Source organism: Rhinolophus sinicus, linkage group LG02 (assembly GCF_036562045.2).
Source record: "Rhinolophus sinicus isolate RSC01 linkage group LG02, ASM3656204v1, whole genome shotgun sequence".
Lineage (NCBI taxonomy): Eukaryota > Metazoa > Chordata > Mammalia > Chiroptera > Rhinolophidae > Rhinolophus > Rhinolophus sinicus.
The window spans coordinates 164248523-164267397 of NC_133752.1; the positions used below are offsets into that span (position 1 = coordinate 164248523).

The following is an 18875-nucleotide window of genomic DNA, read 5'->3' on the forward strand; positions in this document are numbered from 1 at the left end:
TGAGGTTTGTACATACATTAGGATAGAATAATTTTATGCAGACATTAGACTTATTCATGAAAGGAATTCAGGATGAAGTGAAATAATCATTTATATTACCATTTATAGCCTTTCCACATAGTCAAAGACCCCTAATCTAAGAAATACCACCCTATCAGTGAAGAGGAAGAATTTCTTTTAGATTCTCAGCATCTGAATGACTGGTCTTCTTATATTTTTGGTGCATTCACAAACTTGCATCTTGACTTTCACTGGGCATGTGACAAGGCAAACAATCTTCTACAGAGACTAGAAGAATTTAGCAAAAAAAAAAAGTGACTTGCTTCTTTCAACTGAAGACATATAGATACTAAATTAGATGCCTGGTCCCAAAGGGATCTTATGCTCCTAGACTCCAAAATGTTAAACTGATACACACAAGTGAAGCTCTATTTGACTGTACATTACCATGAATGGAATAGAAACACCTTACAATGTATTTAACACTGTGATTAAGGAGAAATGACAAAAACTAGGAAAATAAGGCTTGTAATCAATAGGTAGTCCAGTGAGCACCTCCTTGGGGAATTAGAAGGAAGTAATTTTAAAAAATACTTCTGATTTCTAGTATTCCTAAAAGCAAGTCAAGCACTAAATGAAGTGCTATTGAATTAGGTAGATAGAAACAAAGACAAGAGACTTTAATTGACTTGCAAAGTCCTCACTTAGAATGGATTATTAGTCCTATTATTCTCTTTTTAGACATTTATCCACAAGTCTTTATTAAGTGACTATTGTGTGCCAAGCTCTCTCTGGGTATTGAGGATTCGGTGATCCATGGCTAATGAAATATATATTTCAGGGGAGAAACAGACAAGCAATCAAATAAACAAAGATAATTTCAGGTATGATAAGCAAGCTAAAACAAGCCCTTGTGTGAAGGAGTGATTTGTTGAAGGGTAGAAGTCAGGGAATAGGGTGGGGAATGCTGATTTAGACTGGGTGTTGGGGAATCACTCACTGAAGCGGTGGTAGTGTAAGCTGATACCTGTAAGGCAAGAAGAGGCTGGCCGGCTGGAGCGTGCTGGGCTCAGAAAACTGCTAGTTCAAGGCTCTGAGGAGGGAATGAGCTTTGTATGTAATGAGAAGGAAAAGGTGACTAGTGTAGTTGGAGCCTAGTGAGGAGAGGGGTTATACATGATGTGATCAAAAGTAGGTAAAAACTACATCATGAAGTGACTCGAAGGAGTTTGAATTTTCTTTTGGGAGCTAGAAAAGCCTTTGGAGAGCTCGATCTGGTCACATGATTCAATTCGCATTTAGAAAAGATTCAATCTGGCTGCTCCATGGGAAATGGATTGAAGAGGAGCAAGAGGAGAAGCAAGGGATCTATTAACAGAGACTGTCCCCTGGGAGTGGGACAATGGATGGTGGCTTGGAATTCAGGGGTAGCAGTAAAGAACAGAAGCGAACAGATAGAGGATCTATTTGTTCTTTGTTTAAAATAGTATATGAAACTAGTCTGGCTCATGAGAGGAGTTTAACAAATAAATGGTAACTGTGATATCACTGCTCCCTTCTTAAACACAAAGCTTGCGGAGATTCATGGATTTGTTCTAGCTCACATAACTAGTAAATTCAGCCAGTACACCATTCCCACTGCCACTGGGTACTGTTATCCCAGTCACAAAACCCCTTACCTGAGGTCTTTTTCCCTTCCAATCTTTTCTGCATTTGTTACCATTCCAATCTTCCTCAAACATACCTTTCATTATGTTTACCTTGCTGATAAGCACATTGTATGTACTCCTGTAGTTACTGAATAATTGAAGTGAACTAGGGTTGTATGGTTGGGTGGGGTTCACACACTTAAGATATGGCTCCTGCCTTTAGAATTTAAGAGTTTACTTGGGCAGACATTATTAACTCATTTGAAATAATGTGTAGAGAAAGATGTTAAGAAAAAGATGGCATAATTAACAAAGCTTTCTAAAGGAGGTAGGACTTGTTCTAGATCTTGAAAGAGAATTTTAAGCAAAGAGAGAGGCAAAAAGATGCTGGGTGAAAAAGGAGCAAAGACACAATATCCTAGTTTTGTGGCATAGAGAAGGGATTTGCTTGAGAAGAGAGCAACAGCTTTTGAAAGGTGGAAGATAAAGTCACAGGGCAGGAGGGTGCCAGACAGTGGATGCTATCCAAAGCTGGGCACCAAGAATTTGGCCATGATTCAGTTGGATATAAAGAGTTATTAAAGATTTGTAAGCAAGATTCACTCTTGGTGAAGGCTTAGCTGGGACCGACGATCATTCCTCACTCTAATTTCTAGAGTAATTATCATCGTCTTTAGGTACTAATTAGACACTTAGCTTGTAACTCTTTGCACTTTTAAAATATATAATCTGTTTGAATGCAGTCTATATGGAGTAGGAAAAGAGGAAATGCTTGATGATGATGAAAGACATGTGTAAGGAAGATGAATTTGGCAGCAGCATATGGCCTGAATTGAAAAGAAGAAAGACAGGAGGTAGGAAAGTCATGAGGAAGCTGTTCCAGAAATGTAGGTGTGAAGGAAAGAATGTAGAAGAGGCAGATAGGAGAACTTGCTTAGGAATTTAATTAAAGGGAGCTGTAACAAATTGGAGTGCAGAGTGGATTAAAAATTCAATTTTTGAATATAAAGTTTTAAAGGACCATGATGCCACTCAGACAAGATGGAAAACTTTGGAGAGGGTATTAGTTTGGGGAAATTAGAAGAGGAATTTCGTTTTGAACAGGCATTTGAGATGATGACAAGATATTCATTTAGACATGGTCTAAGAAATTGGCTAGATGAGAATGAAGTGGCTATGTAGAGACAGGGTTGAAGCTTTGTTGTGATTTTATTCACTTCAACAAATATTTGTAGAGGCTAATAGCTGTGGGATAAAAATTGGGCAGGGACTCTGAGGAATCAACAACCTGCTGGAGAAAACAGATATACAAGAAAGGAATGCAAAGTCTAAAGAAATAAGTGTCCAGAGATTATGTGCTGGGTAAGCAAGTACCTATTCAGTGGTACCGTGTTTCCCCGAAAATAAGACCTAGCCGTACCATCAGCTCTAATGCGTCTTTTGGAACAGAAATTAATATAAGACCTGGTTTTATTTTAATATAATATAAGACCCGGTCTTATATTATACTATATTATATACGACTGAGTCTTATATAATATAGTACAATATAAGACTGGGTCTTACATTAATTTTTGCTCCAAAAGACACATTAGAACTGATGGTCCAGCTAGGTCTTATTTTAGGGGAAACCCAGTACAAATTTCCTACCCGAGAAAACGGACATATAGTCCATGAAAGCATCCAAAGGTGGCTTGTCCTGCTTAACTTTCCCTGATTGTGTCCTGCTACTCTGGCCACTAATGTCTAGACCCAGGATTGGCACCCAAGCCAAGTCAATCATCTCTAAACCAGGCATAAAGAAGACTAGCCACCAATCAGATGGCCCATCAGGAAAACTGTATTCCACAAAGGCCGTTCTTATTGAATAGTGAATGCCAGATTGCATTCAGATCCTCTCTCTTGGGATGTTTTAAATGTAAGTCACAGGAAGTGACCTCTAGAAGCAGAGATAACAGTAGAAGCTGAGAGTGATATGAGAAAGAAGCAGAGAGATATGATTCAGGAGAATGACAAAATTACTAGAATATGGTCAATAGATGCCTGTCAGTGAGGGGATGAGCAAGGTACCCATGACTGTTGCTGGATCACAAGAACTGCAGTTAATTCTTAGAATGAGCAGTAGTTCCGTTATGACTTTCTGAAGTTTCCTTATTTCCTTAAAATAAACCCTCAGCATTTGCGGTGCTCTGAACATGTCCTGCCGTTTTATATCTGGTAAGAGCCCCACTAACACAAGGATATTTTTGTTGTCTTGCTTTAATTATACCTTCAGAAGAAGGTATCTCATGAAGGAAAGGGTCAGCATGATCTTCATAAAGCAAGATCAAGAGGATACGTGTACGTGCACGTGTATATGTGGCTACCTTCCCAGAATACAATAGTAGAAGGTAGAAAATTCAGAGCAAGCCTGGCATCCCCAGGTTTATACTTTTGTTATTCCTCTCTCTCTTTTCCCATCATGATTACAGTATGGGCCTGTGTCTTTGTCCTTGGGGAGAGCAAAGAAAGGGAGAGTCAGGGAGACTATTCAGTGCAGCCACCAGGCTTGAGGAACAACCCCAAAAGATAGTGGAAATTGCATTATCCAAGAGAAGAGAAGAATTTGAGTATCTAGATCAGAGTTTCTCAATGTACAGACTGCTAACCACCAATTTAGGATCACCTGATTTGTTACAAATGAAAATTTCTGGTTCAACAAAACCTTAGACCAACTGAATGGGATATCTGGGTGAGAGGCCTAGGAACTTGCATTTTTAAAGTATGCCAGATGCTTCATGAAGCACTTAACCTTTGAGACCCACTGCTCTAAGCTCTGGGTAAAGGACAGAAAGAGTGTTGGGGAGGGGGTTGCTGGCTTCTGTGCAAGCACCCAGGACTGAATGGTGGAAAGGCTTGACAGAGCATATATATACACATTGCTGTAGGAGTGAAAGGAAGGAGAGATGAAGTATGTGAGGTGAAGCTGGAGTGTAGGGTCCACGGAACAGATAGCAGGATGTAGATTTGCTTTGGGGATCATGAGCCTAGATGATAACTGAGTGTGTGGATGGATTAGGTTTCTACTAATGCCAGAATTTTTATAATCACCATAAGTGCAATATACAGCTTTTCCCTCCTCTATATTAGTCTTTTTAAGATTTATGGAGCACCAACTACAGGGAGAACGTTGTATTAGCTGCTGTCAGAGAAAACAAGAGTTTATTGTGTACTTGAAGTTGAACAAAATAAATCTGTGATTCATATTTAAGAGTGACTACAAAGCAACATCCAAATAAGTGCAAATGCACTCATTTAACAAAAACTCATTGTGTCCCTTATGCACAGATTCTTTCCTGGACTTCATAGGGTGTGTCTTATCAGAAGGTGACTTGGGTGAGTTTAAAGGCAGATTTTGTAAGAAGGTGCAAACAGATTACAGAGAAAGACACTTAGTCTTAGAGTCACAGAGTTCAGAAGGAGGATACATAACTTCAATTCATTCAACATTCCACAAATATTTATTGAGTGCCTATTGTGTTGTAGGCACTGGAAATATATCAGTAAGTAAAACAGACAAAAATCCTTGCCCTCAGGGAGCTTGTATTCTGGTGGGAGAGAGACAGGAAAACAAATAAGTTATGCACTATATTAGAAGGTGGTAAGTGCTCTAGGGGAAAAATAAAGCAGGAAGAGAGATAGGATTTGGGGGGAAGGATGAAGAGATGCAGTATCATAGATGATCTTTTATGGGGAAAAAAACTCATTAGAAGACATCTGAAGATTTATAAGTAGGAGACAGAGGAAGTTTTGTGGATGTATACTGGACGCGTGTTCCCGTGTTCCACTTCGTCTCTTGTACCTGCTACCAATTGCTAAGACAGGGCCAGGGCAACAGGCACAAATCCTGCAGATTACAGCCCACATATGGGGTAGGAAGAAAGGGTGACAGTTGGCGAAAGGCCTTCGTTAACAGATACAATAGTTGGGATTTAAAATAATTGTTTTATTCGTGTGGACAATTTACCTTTCTAGGTAGTGTATCCACGCAGACTCTGGGTATACTAAACTGTCTCATTGTTTTATGTGTTCACTCTCTGAATGTTAACTGATTAAGCTCAATCTTCTAATTAATGTTTGAATGATTTTCCTCAGGTCTAAACTATCAAGGGCATTTCTACTTATTACCTTGTGTTCTGCTGGTGCCATCAGGGGCAATAAATACATTTGAGGTCCCTGTTCAGAGTCACCTGTGACCGTTTCAAAATATCCATAGAAACCACCACCAAAAATAACAGACCCCTTCCCACCTAAGATTAACGATGAAAGGGTCTGTCAGGTTTGTGCGGGCCTGGGGCTAGGTTCCCCACCCTCGAGTGTTGAGGCGGGTAATAATCAACCTGGATCCGGAAGCCCCAGGCTGGAGGGCTGCCTGCCCCGTCTCCCCCTCCCACATTTGGTGACTGCATGTTTATTTACATGGAATAAATTATAGTAAATGAAAGTACACAACTGTAGGCCGACCCCGAGGGGGTGGCGGGATTTTCGCAGCTTCTCCACGTAGAACCGAGAGGGGTGCGGCAAAGTCGCTTATGGTTGTCTCTCCGGTGTGGGTGTGTGTGTGAGTGTTGCCCACCGAGGGTCCGTCCGGTTCCGAATGTGCGGCTGCGGGTTCCGCTCCGCTGCTAGAACCAGGGGGCGGGCGGCCGCTTGGGTCCAGCAATGGCCCCCGCCGAGGCGCCGCCCAGACCCTCCAGCTCCACCTGTCCGACTCCCCCTTCCTCCGCCACTCTCGCCACGGCTTTCTTCAGTCGGCCCTCGCTCCTCCTCCGCTGGCCTGTCCCCCTCCCCGGGAAAGGCCCGGCCCCCTCCTCCACCCCGACGGCGCTCGCCCGCTCGCTGTCTTCCCTCTTCCCATACCGCCCTCCGCCGCTCCCTCCCCGCACACCCGTCTGGAGAGGAATCGAGCACCGAGCGCGTCGATAGCTCTGCCCTCTGCGTCCGCCCGGCCCCGAACTCATCGGTGCGCTCGGAGCTCGATTTCCCTAGGCGGCGGCCGCGGCAGCGGAGGCACAGCGGCGGCGGTAGCGGCGGCGGTGGCGGCGGTGGCGGCTACTCGGCCAGTACTCTCGGCCCCCGCCATTTCGGACGGGGAGCGAGCGCGGTGCAGGCACTGAAGGCGGCGGCGGGGGCCAGAGGCTTGGCGGCTCCCAGGTGCGGGAGAGAGGTACGGAGCAGACCACCCCTCTTGGGCCCCTGCCCTGGTCCCGACCCTTCTCGCCCGCGCCGGGCGGGGCCGGCGGCGAGTGAATGAATTAGGGGTCCCGCGAGGGGCGGGAAGGGGGCGCGGGCGTGGAGCCGGGGAGAGCGAGCTGGCGGACGCTGTGGGGGTGGTCTGCAGCGAGAGGCGTGGGGACACGGCGACGCGGGCAATGGGGAATAGGCGGTGCGGGGCTGAGGAGGGTGAGGCTAGAGGCGGCCGCCGCTTGTGCTGCTTCCTGGACGGGGAACCCCTTCCTTCCTCCTCCTCTAGAGCTGCGGCTGGAGGCGGCCCGGGAGAAACTCGCCGGCCGGGCGGGCTGCCCCTCCGGGCGGTCGGGTGCGGTGGAGGTTACTCCCGTTGCGCTCCAGTCTCCCCTCCCCCTTGTCTCTCTCTCGCTTTCTCTTTTTCTCTGCCCCCCCAACACCACCTCCCTCTCTCCCTTCGCTCCCGCACCTCTTCCTCCCTTCCCAGCACTCGGCTCGCCTCGGTTGCTGCCTTCCCTGCTGCATCTAGCATCTCTAGGACCAAGGAATAAACTTCTCCCTCGAGCGCAGACGGGACGGATAGTGGTCCTTTTCAGTGTGTAGGGGGATATATGAGTAAGGGGGGAGGTCACGTTTTGGAAGAGTATAGGCAGGTGCTTCGGGACCACTGTTTGAGGTTATTGTGTTTGGGGAAAAAAATGCATCTGCAGCCGAGTTACTGACTGCTCCCCTCCCCCATGTATGGGCTGTGACATTGCTGTGGCCACAAAGGAGGAGGTGGAGGTAGAGATGGAAGAACAGGTGGCCAACACCCTACAACATAAAGCCTGTGACTTGGTGAAAAGAAAAAAGTTAATCCCAGGAGGTCTCTTTTGCTTTGTCAAGTTCAAACACACGCAGAAAACCCGCAGAGCAGAAGCAGGGACTTTTCTCTTGCTAGTTGAGTAGGCTTTTCCCTTGCTTTTTGAGTGTAGACAGTAATAGCCAAAATCATACTTGAAGTTTAATTTGCCTGTTCTTGTCCTTTCCCTTATCTCTTCTGTATTACCCTTATCCTTACAAATTTGACATCCATCCCAAGAGTTATTACAGTTCTCTTAAACAGCACTCACACAATTTCTTGTCACGGATTTACAAGAGGAGTTAATTGTAGCAATCTGCCAGCCAACTGCTTGAAATAAGCTAGCTGGCTTTCTTAAATCTTGATATCTATCAAAACCAGAGGCTAAGGTATTTTATAATTTTAAGGTATTTTATAATTATAAAGGTATTTTATAATTTTTTACACAGTATGCATGTTACATTTGTAATGGAAAATCATTTACAAAGAAATTACAAAGGCAGAAAAATCTGTTCATAAATTATCAGAATCAACCATATGAGTGATGTCACTCTTACGTGACTAATGTCCAAAATGCTGACTTGATCATGTAATAGACTATAGACATCAAATATGGTATCAGTACTGGGTGCTTAAAATGGTAGATGAGATGATAATTCAGTTTTATGACAAATAAAAGTGAGTTTTTTTTTCTTACCCAAATGTTGGGTTGTAGCTTTTGTAGTTTTGGGTGAGGAAGCTCCTTCTGGCATTTTATCTTCAGTGAGACTACCTGGGAACCCAATTGTCTGTAGTGGACTTAAATGTTACTTGATTTTTAAAATTCAATTCAAGGATTTTTTTCACAAACTACCACTGGATAACACATAGATGGTGTGTCTGCCTCAGAGTTCAAACGTGTATATACAACTAAGCTCTAATCCAATATCTATCCACAGGATCTCCTAGGCTAGCAAACTTTCTGGTTTGTAAGGACCCCTTTGCATTCTTAAAAATGACTGAAGATCCCAATATGGGGTATGTCAATATTTACTATCATAGAAATGGAAACTGAGAAGTTTAAACATTAATTAATTTAAAATAGAAATAATAAGCCCATTGCTTGGTAACACAAATAGCATTTTTTATGAAAAATAACTTTTTCAAAATAAAAACCAAAATTAGTTAGAAGAGTGGTATTGTTTCACACTTTTGCAAATCTCCTTAATTATTAATAGAAGGCATCTGGATTCCTATCTCTGCTTCTGCATTCAGTCTTCTGTGATCACACATCTGGAAGACTGTAAACTTGTGCAAGAGCAAGAGTGGAAATGGTAATTAACATTGTAGTATTATTTTGATAAAAATTTTGACTTCTTTGACTCCCCCCGCCCCCCAAAGCCTTAGGAACCATAATGGACCACATTTTGAGAACTACTGTTCTAGGTTGTCCAAATTCTTTTGCAGAATTTGGTGGGCATGGAGCTAGAGGATACTTTTTGGTGTGATTCTCCTTATCTATCCCATTTGCTATGGCCTGTATTTGGAATAAAAAGTGGGAGCAAACAGAATAAGATACATATTTGTAGTGGTTCCCAAGGTGTCCCCAGATAAGAGCAAGTAAGGCTAGGTGGCACAGAAGACGCCGGGGAGCTGTAATATAACAAACAGTGTGTGATACAACAGTTGTCTAGTCTGTCTGCTCTTTGTGAGAAGGCTCAGGAATAGGGTGAGGGGGTGGTTAGTATGTTATCATTTGGAAAACCATATTAGTTTTTTTTTTTTTTTTTTTTGGTGCCTATTTGAATAATCTTGGTCTTCAGTAAATATGGTGCTGCATGTATATAGCGTTTATATCTGCACATTCATTAATTTGGGACTACTTATGATAAATTATTGTGCATTTACTGCCATTCTGCATTTATATCTGCAGTGCCTTAATTGTAATAATATCCTGTAGTTCTTGAGGGAAAGGAGATAAAATTAAAGAAATGCATTTTATTTCAAAAGATTTGAAACAGCTGACTTAAAAAAATATTTTCTGTCTTGTGCTGTTAAACCTTACAAGTTATCATTATTTATTACAACTATTGGGAGACGATGTACAAGATGGAAAGAGTAAAAGTGACGGGTATTACTACTGAGAAATATTCACTTATGCCTTTTAAAAATCCTGTCATTAAAAGCAGTGCTTATATTTAAATTTTATATAATTATACTTTTCTTGTGCAAAGCGCTATTTTCAGCACTAATACAGGATTACATATTGTGATTGATGATCAAATTAACTATACTGAATACTTCAAAATTCCCAAAGTTCTCTTAGATTTCACACCATTGTTTTCCCCAGCAGATATTTTACAGATTAAAATGTCATCAGATATTGTGTTTACTTGCTTTGATGTCTCAATTTTTATTTCCTCACTACACAGACCAACTTTACTTGGTAACTCCCGCAACCCTTTATCCCCCCCCACCCCCCCACCCCCCCGTCTGATTTTTGCTAACTGTCCAGGACAACTAACTATGCTGATGCCTTTAAAAAAGTTTTCTATAGCTCTGGCTCCAACAAAGACACTTAGCATATCCACTTGTAACTCTTCAGGGCCAGAGCCAACTAGGAATACTGTAGAGATAGCTGTCAACAGTTTTGTGTGGGTGTGTCTACTGGGTATAGAGCATTGTGCTAGACACTTGTACTGAGTAAAGTCATGGCATGTTCCTTTGAGAGCCATTAACTGCTACAGAACAGCACACTGGCTGTTTAGATAGAACAACCTGAATATAAGATAAAAGAACTTTGTACTGTGAATGCATTTTTCTCAAATGTTGATGTGGGAGTTTGTAAATGTAGTACAATTCATTACAATATACATCGGTAGTCAACTGAAGTTTTAATCATTGAATCTTGTGAGGTATTTTGAAATAATTTTCCATATAAAGGTCAATTTGTGTTAAAAGGTATAGACTGTCCAGGTTATATTAACCTCATGTGTGGCACATGTTCTAATTTAGTCACATTTTCATTATTTTTATTATAAGGCCTGCTGAAAATGACTGAATATAAACTTGTGGTAGTTGGAGCTGGTGGCGTAGGCAAGAGTGCCTTGACGATACAGCTAATTCAGAATCACTTTGTGGATGAATATGATCCTACGATAGAGGTAAATCTTGTTTTAATACTATGCATATTAATCCGTGCAGGCCCATCCTTTGGGTACCAAAAAAAGGTTTCTTTGGTCATTTTTGGGGGGCTGTTCATTATAAGATAATTATACTGAAAATAATTTTCTTAAGTTATCAGAAATGTACTTGGGTTTCAAGCCTTTACTATGAAGTTATATGTAACCATAGATATGGAGAGCCCTTCTTCTGTCTAGAGAATCTCAAGATCCATGACCTTTGTTCTCTGTGCATTTTGATTGGAAGTGTATTTCAGAGTTTTGTGACAGGGTGAAAATGTAAATTACATCTTACCTGTACCTAACACTCTTTTTTTAAAAAAAAATGTGTCTACTTATGGATTTTTTGGGTATTTTTGATGTCACGTATTAGAGTTGAATTGTATTGGTGAAATCTAATCATTTGATGGTGATTTAAAAAATAATTAATTAGTAGTATGTCCCTGTTTTGTCTTCATATTGAAGTAGTGGAGACCATACAGCTATCTGATGCATTTTTAAAAACTCATTCTTTGCATATATTATGTGTGTGTATATCTATATATATAAGGTGATATATAATCATTTGCAACCCTTTTTTAATTTGCTTATGGAAATGTTAGAATTGTTTTTATTACAAATTGATTAATGACTAATTTTCAGACCTTTTTACCTTAATGAAAAATTACCAAAGTAAAGGCAAGCAGCAAAATGATAAAGGCATGGAAGTGACCTTGAGAGGTCGGGTAGTATCAAGCAGATAAGGATTAATTTAATCCCAGAGACCTGCAGGAGGGGATGGCACAACTGTCCTCATTAACTCATTTCCATAGTGTAATAATTACTGTATTTTATGCATAATCTGAATCTTCACGTTAAGTTTAATACCAGTGGAGATGGAACTAAACACGTTGCCTTGTCTTTGAAATAGACTTAGGTTGTTAGATTATTTCTTAGACTTCTTTACCCCAGGTTAAACAATTCTAACCCCTTAGTTTTTATTCTTGATCCAATGTACCAGTTTTTTAAGTCAGATCTGAAAAATTTCCCAGAGCTTTCTCTGAGTCCCAAGCTGTGGAATCTAGGATGCCTTGTTAAGGTACTGTGCTGGCACATGCCCTGTTAGTGCTGTGTAATGTCTTGAAGAAACACTTCACTGAGGTAGATTCTGAGGGCATTGGTGGCCTTGGCAAGATGTTTATGCAATTTAGACTTTGAAGATTGATTAGATAAGTTTTATAAGGAAATGTCAAATATTTTTGGTACTGCAGGAAAAAAATGGAGAAATAGCACTATTTGCAAAGATTTAATTTAAACATAGAAGAAACTTTTATTTGGCTTCCAAGTTTAAGAATTTGTATTAGTAAAGGGGGAGGGTCTAACTGAAGTGGAACACCTATATAATTGTCTTTATATATTTTTCTCTTGACAAGCCAGTTGAATAATGGTTTTGTTTATTTTTCTTTTTTTATTTTCTTCGAGGATGATTAAATAGTTCACTCATTTCTAAAGCCAAGGCTACTGGCCTACTCCACCATTTAAATCAGAAGTAAAAAGGGAGTTTTAAGTAGAATTCAGGTTAAGCGTGGAAGTTTTCCTGGGATTTTGGAAGATGGTTTTAGAAGAAGTACCCTCATCTTCTCTGAAAATCTGAGGAATTCCATTACACTGTTTCGTATCAAAGATCATGAATACTATATGTATTCGATAATGTAATAAAACAGGTTAGGAAATCTTTTGGCCAAAAGTCTTAACGTGCAATATAAATCTTAAAGAAGTAAAGCTAAAAGTTAATCCTTTATTTGGGAGGAAGGTAGAAAAAGTTTATAAACTCAAACCCATAACTGATTATGATTTCTGCCAAACCAGACTTGACTCTGGGCACATTGATTACCTGTGAACTTTGAAACTGACGTTCCTTCACTAGTTTAGCCACCTGGGAAAAGTTATCAGAGATTGTCTCTGAGGCAACTGACACATTAAATTCTTGGTGTATAGTTCAACTACAAGAAAGGCAAGAGAATTTAGTAGTTTATTTTAATAAATATTCAAACAAAAATACTGACTTGATGTTTTTTGTAAAACGTTAAAAAGGAGGATGGTGATATCACTGCTGCTGTCAGGTTTTGATTGGTGAATAATTAAGTCAGAGAAAAAGAGGACATAGACTTTGCACATTTGGAATTCTCAGCAGTTTTCCTACATTAAAACAAATGGAAAGAAATTGAGAAAAAAATTTAAATCAAGTAATACCACATTTTCTAGCGGTTTAGAATTTACAAAAAATTATACTATGAGATAGATAAGGAAAGGGATCATTGTTTCTTTCATTATAGATAAAAATGGTCTCTGAGAGGTTGTAACTTGCCTAAGGATACTTAGCTAGTAAGTGGTGGCATTTTCAGTTTTCTGAGACCAAGTTAAGTGGAATTTCCACTATACCCTTGTATAACTTCTTAAAAATGAAAAATTAGCCTTCAAGCTAAGAAGTATTTAATATTGGAGGCCGATTCAGATTTATCAGTATAACAAAATTTGAACTTACTATTAATGCATCATAATGGCAGAGATATGATATAGAATGAGACAGATATGACACATACAGTATATGGAGCATGTTTGTGTTTGAGGCTATGCGCATGATAATCAACTTCTATTCTGAAAAATTTTTACCTTTATCTTTTATGAAGTCCACCAAAGAGTTTCACAGATAATGAAATACCTTATTAGTGGTGCAAGATTATTAAAAACTCAAAGCAATACCCCAAACACAATACTACGCTAGAAATAATATATGTTTTTTTAGTTTGGAGGTCACTTGGCTATTAATCAAAACATGTTCTCTGATATGTGTTTAGCAAGGGAAAACTTGATGGAAGAAAAAAAATCTTGTCTTAAAAAAATGCAAGTAGTTATAGACTTGATATCAGAATGAACTGTTGATCAGTTAGCAAATATATATTGTGTATCTAGTGAATATAATATACTAGTGAAAATAGATATAGAAAGAAGTATGTTTTTTCTAGGTTCTAATTCATTGACATCTGCATGCTTCTGTTAATGTGACACTTATAATTCAAGAAGTGATGAAATAGTTTCCTACTCAGTAAGGAAGAATGGATTCATAATTGGATTGATTTGTTCCGTCTTTAGTGCTCTGAGCTATAATCACCAAGATTTATATCAATGTCTCTATTTTTTCTTATTTTTCATGTTAATTGTGAAATTTATTTTACTTGCTGAATAAGGTATTTAGATTATAGAGAGGAAAATTTTAATATTAAACCAGTATTGAAGAGTGGTTCTAAAAAAGCATTGTGTAATCTTGTAAGCTGTTATTTTTCTAGTTTTATACATATGTGTCGGTAGTTATCAATGAGGGGTGGGTGGGTGACTTTGCCCCTCAAGATATTTGGCAATATCTGGAGATGTTTTTGTTGTTACAACTTGAGGGGGACTGCTACTGGTGCCTGTGGTGGGTAGTGCACATGATAGCCCCCACAGCAAATAATGACCTGGCCCAGAATGTCATTAGTGCTGAAGTTGAGACCCTAATGTGTGTTACATATAGCTTTAAGCATCCCTTAAATTGTTAAATTCATGTCCCTGAATAAGGTATCTGTTAGATTTTCTAACACAATAAAGATTTGACTTCAGCTTTTCTAAACCAGTAATGCGTTATATATGTTAGCTTGCTTTCTTTAGCGTTCTATTAACACATTTTGTTTTTAAAATAAGGTGCACATAGCACTTTTGTGAATGCATTTGTCTTAAGCTGTGGCCAGCTCTTTCCCCCTTTCGAGTGAGTGCCCTCTACTGGTCAACTTATTTGCTTTTATAGTAAATAACAGTGAAATACATACTAAGTTTGATTTTTTTTAAATTTTAAATTGTGAGTATAATCAATTTATAAATATAAAATTTTATTTAAAAGTTTTATAGAATTAATTTTTTTAAAGAATTAAAATATGAGTTTACTCTGCCAATATTAAGATTACTGTGTAGACTAGTTAAACCTAACTAAATATGTAGGTGAATATTTTTAACTAAGAAAGGAAATGTGATGGTGTAAGAAAAAATAGGGTTCTTCCATTGTTGTTAACATTGAGGTTATTTTGTTTGAGGGAAGAAAAAGTGGCACTGTGGCTCTAAATTTCTTTACCTGCATACAGGAGGTACCTTACAGAATTCAAAGCTTAGTGATGTGTTACATGGGTTGCTAGGAAGGGCCTATTCAAAAGTGGCAAATTATGAAAGTTGACATTTTGTAGCTTTTTATAGGACTGTAGAATAGTTGTGAGCACCTGATTTTTAGAACAAACTAACACAAAATTCAGGCACTGTATTTAGGTCAATTTAAGAACAAGTATTTACTTAATAATAATAAATATTTATTTAGACATGAATGTTAAAAATTATTGGACGTGTTTTATTCTAATTTTTTTTTTAATAAATACAAAGCTTTAAAAACATACAAATGAAAATTGGTAATGGAAGTAAATTAAAGGAAAAAGATGTATGGTTTGGCAGCTCTTAAGAATCTGGTTTTAACAATGTGACTAATTCTTTAATTCCATAAATGTTACTCAGTGCTCACTCTGCACCATGCAGTTTTCCTAGGGGCTGGAGACACACTGAGGAGCGGAAGGGACCACACTGCTGCCTTCATGGAGCTTATTAGTCTTAGATGTATTGTGAAGAGTAGTTAGACAGTGACCCTAATTATGCATGACTTAATGCAGAGGCTTTATGCTTGAGGAGGGCAGTAGATTTCTTGCTTCTCTTAACTGTATTAGCTCATAGTGCCTAGGTTTATGGAACAGTCATATTATTGTGCTCTTAATGTAATTAAACTTGTAGAATGGGTAGTAAAAATAAAATATTTGAGGGGATTAGAAGGGACATAGTGCTTACCTTAGGTAATTTTTCAGCTTTTTATTTTGAAAAATTTTTAACCTATGGAATAGTAAAAACTAGTATAATATAATGAACACCTGTTACCCTTAAACTAGACATGTTTGCTTTCTCTGTATGTGTGTCTATGCATATATGTAGCATGCACATACATTCTTGAATGCATATTATTTGTTTTTGTTGAACTATTTGAGAATAAGTTGCATATATTATGACCCTTTATCTCTAAACTTCTGTCTTTTAACATGGGTCTGTAGGCTATGGCCTGATTGCTTGCCAAATCCAGCGTGCTGTCTGATTTTGTCAAGTTTTATTAGAGCACAGCCAAGCTCTTGTGTTTACATGTTGTTGATGGCTGCTTTCGCGCAATGGCAGAGCTGAGTAGTTGCCTCAGAGACCTATTGCTGTCTGGCCCTTTACAGAAAAAAGTTTGCTGACCCTATTCTAACAAGAGCATTTCCTTGTATAGCTACAATGCAATCATGAATTTAAGAAATTCAGCATTGATACATTTTCAAATGGAGTCCATAATCAAATTTTGTCAGTTCCTAGAATATTCTGTTAGCAATTCCTTTTTTCCCCCCCAGATCCAAGATAAAAAAAATCAGTTGTTTGTCATGTCTCAGAGTCTCTTTTCATCTAGAATTGTTTCTCAGCTTCTCTTCTTCATGACAATGGTACTTTTTGAAAATTCAGGCCAATTTTGTGGAATGTCCTCTTGTTTAGTTTTGCCTGATTGTTTCTTCATTATCAGATTCAGTTTAAACAGTTATGGCAGGAATACTACGTAAGTGATGCTGTGTCCTCCTCTGTGCATCACATCAGGAGGTAAATGAGGCTGGTTTTTCCCATTATTGATGATGTTAACATTGATTATTTGGTTAAGGTGATGTCTATCTGTTTTCTCTCCATAAAGCTATCTTTGGTTTCCTATAATTAATATGTACTCTGTGGGGAGATACTTTGAGACTACAAATATCCTCTTCTCCACCATATTTGCATCCAGTGGAATGTAACATCCATTCATAATTCTTGCCAGAATAAATTACTACCAGAGTGGTTGCAAAATGGTAAAAACTCTGTTATTACTTTACATTGATTAGTTAACATCTACCATAAATAAGGGCTCTTTCTTTTTTCTTCCCTCTGCTTGTTTATTTGTTTGGTTTGTCTTATTTGTATCAGTATGGACTCATGGATTCTTTTTTTAATTCAATGTGTTAAAGTCTATTAGTGTAATTATTGCTATTGGTTCTGAATTTTGTTTTTGATACAGTCAATGGAATGCCTTTCTAGCTGGTCTCTGTATCCTTTTGATATGACCGCATTAGTTTTTGAGCTCTTCCTTCCTTTCTGCACAACATGTTCCAGGTTCACCTTGTTCTTCCCATGTGTCCCCACCCTGGATTCAGCCATTTGTCTAAAGAGCCCTAATTCCTTTTAGTGGGGAATGATATTTAGAAATAACCTGGATGTTAGGTATGTTTGTTACTATTGGAATGTCACTGCTTCTAGACCCTTTTCAATGCATAGAGGTAAAAAATATATTTAAAAATCATGAGTTCATTCTTCCTTGCCTCTCTTCATATCTTTGTTCTCCCATGGTGAGAACACTGGTTCTACCATGTATAAATTTTAGTGTTAAACATTAGACAGTGTGGAAATAAAAATGATAATGTCAGTCTTAAATCCCGGTTCTTGCAATATTATCTAAGTAACACACATTGAGTGAATTAACATTAGGTTAGCCTCTTTATTTGTGGAATTGGAATAAATTATTTTTCTCTATTGAGAAAAGTGTGGCTTTTCATTTTCAAAATATTCTTAAACCATTTAGGAAAAGATTGAGCTATTTGTCTACATAAAAATTAAGACATCGTTAACAAAAATACAAGACATATGGAAATCTGGGAAAACTATTTGCAATATATATATCAGTTAGGAAGTTCTGTTATATAACTTTTAAAAAAGGAAACATCAAAATGGAAAAAGGAGCTAAGGATGTAAATAGCCAACCTATCCACCAAAAAACAATAAAACAAATGACATATAAACATATAAAAAGATATTTCGTTAATAATAGGAATGCAATTTCAAATAAATGACATTTTTTACTTTCATATTGGCCACGATTAGAATAACGGTTCTGCGAAAGGTATGGAGAAATGTGTACTACTCTTTATGTTATAAGTGGGAGTGTACAGTCTTACAGACTTTCTGGAGGTCTCTTTGTCAATATGTGTCAAAATGTAAGCTGCATGGCCTTTCACCACTTCTAGGTCAGAGTCACTTCTAAGAATTTATCCCAAGGATCCAGTTGGATAAGTGTTTAAGATGCATACAAGGGATGTTTATTACAGTGTTCATGATTTTTAAAAATGGAAATAATCTACATGTCTGCCAGTAAGGAATGGGTGAAGTAATCACCGTATGGTATATCTATACAAATTATACAGTTGTTGAAAAGGACTAGGTAGATCTATATGTACTAACATTGAAAAATGTCCATTATGTAAGTGAAGGTATGTCATAGTACATTGTGTAGAGTGAGATTCCCATTTATCTAAAAACAATGTGAGTATGAACGTAAAATATAGTAGAATATATGCCAAACTTTCATTCTCTGTAGTATTTGGTTTTTAAAAATGAGCATATACTGTTTCAGAGGGAAAAGTAAATATTCGTTTTTGAGGGAGAAAAGTCTCATATATTAGATACCATTAGATTATATTTACTTTCTTTCCCCCTCTTTAAACCCTCGTCAGATTGGATAATGCAGATATATCTTGGATAAAGAAATTAGTATCAGGCCAATTAAAGAATAGCTGAGATATATATAATACAAACCATGAAAAATATATTAGCATCTGTAATTATTAAGATTGGATCTGTGATTGATTTAGCCTCACATTCTAACCTTGGCACATAGTGATAATTTGAGGGAGATTGCCACATGACTTCAACAGGTTACAGATGTGTGCTTTATAATATCCTTATTTCAAAATCTGTTATGCAGATTTTCCTTGAGTTTATTCAGATTTTTGAACCAGTTTTATCTCCTGGAAATGGTACACATTTTATTCTCTTTAGTCTTAAGATTTGACA

General features: G+C 38.3%; 1 protein-coding gene across 5 annotated transcripts in view; it reads left to right on the forward strand.

Annotated features, from left to right (window-relative positions):
• The window catches only part of KRAS (KRAS proto-oncogene, GTPase), a 100246-nt gene that overhangs the window by 55149 nt on the left and 26222 nt on the right, over window positions 1-18875 (forward strand). For 2 of the 5 annotated variants that reach the window (XM_019737771.2, XM_019737762.2), the window contains exons 1-2: window positions 6676-6855; window positions 10738-10859. In XM_019737771.2, the coding sequence (XP_019593330.1) occupies window positions 10749-10859 (111 nt within the window). In that variant the 5' untranslated portion in view covers window positions 6676-6855; window positions 10738-10748. Of the gene's footprint in view, window positions 1-6666; window positions 6856-9010; window positions 9030-10737; window positions 10860-18875 lie in introns of those variants that run through there. The other 3 variants (XM_019737747.2, XM_074325916.1, XM_019737755.2) reach the window with 3 other exon arrangements.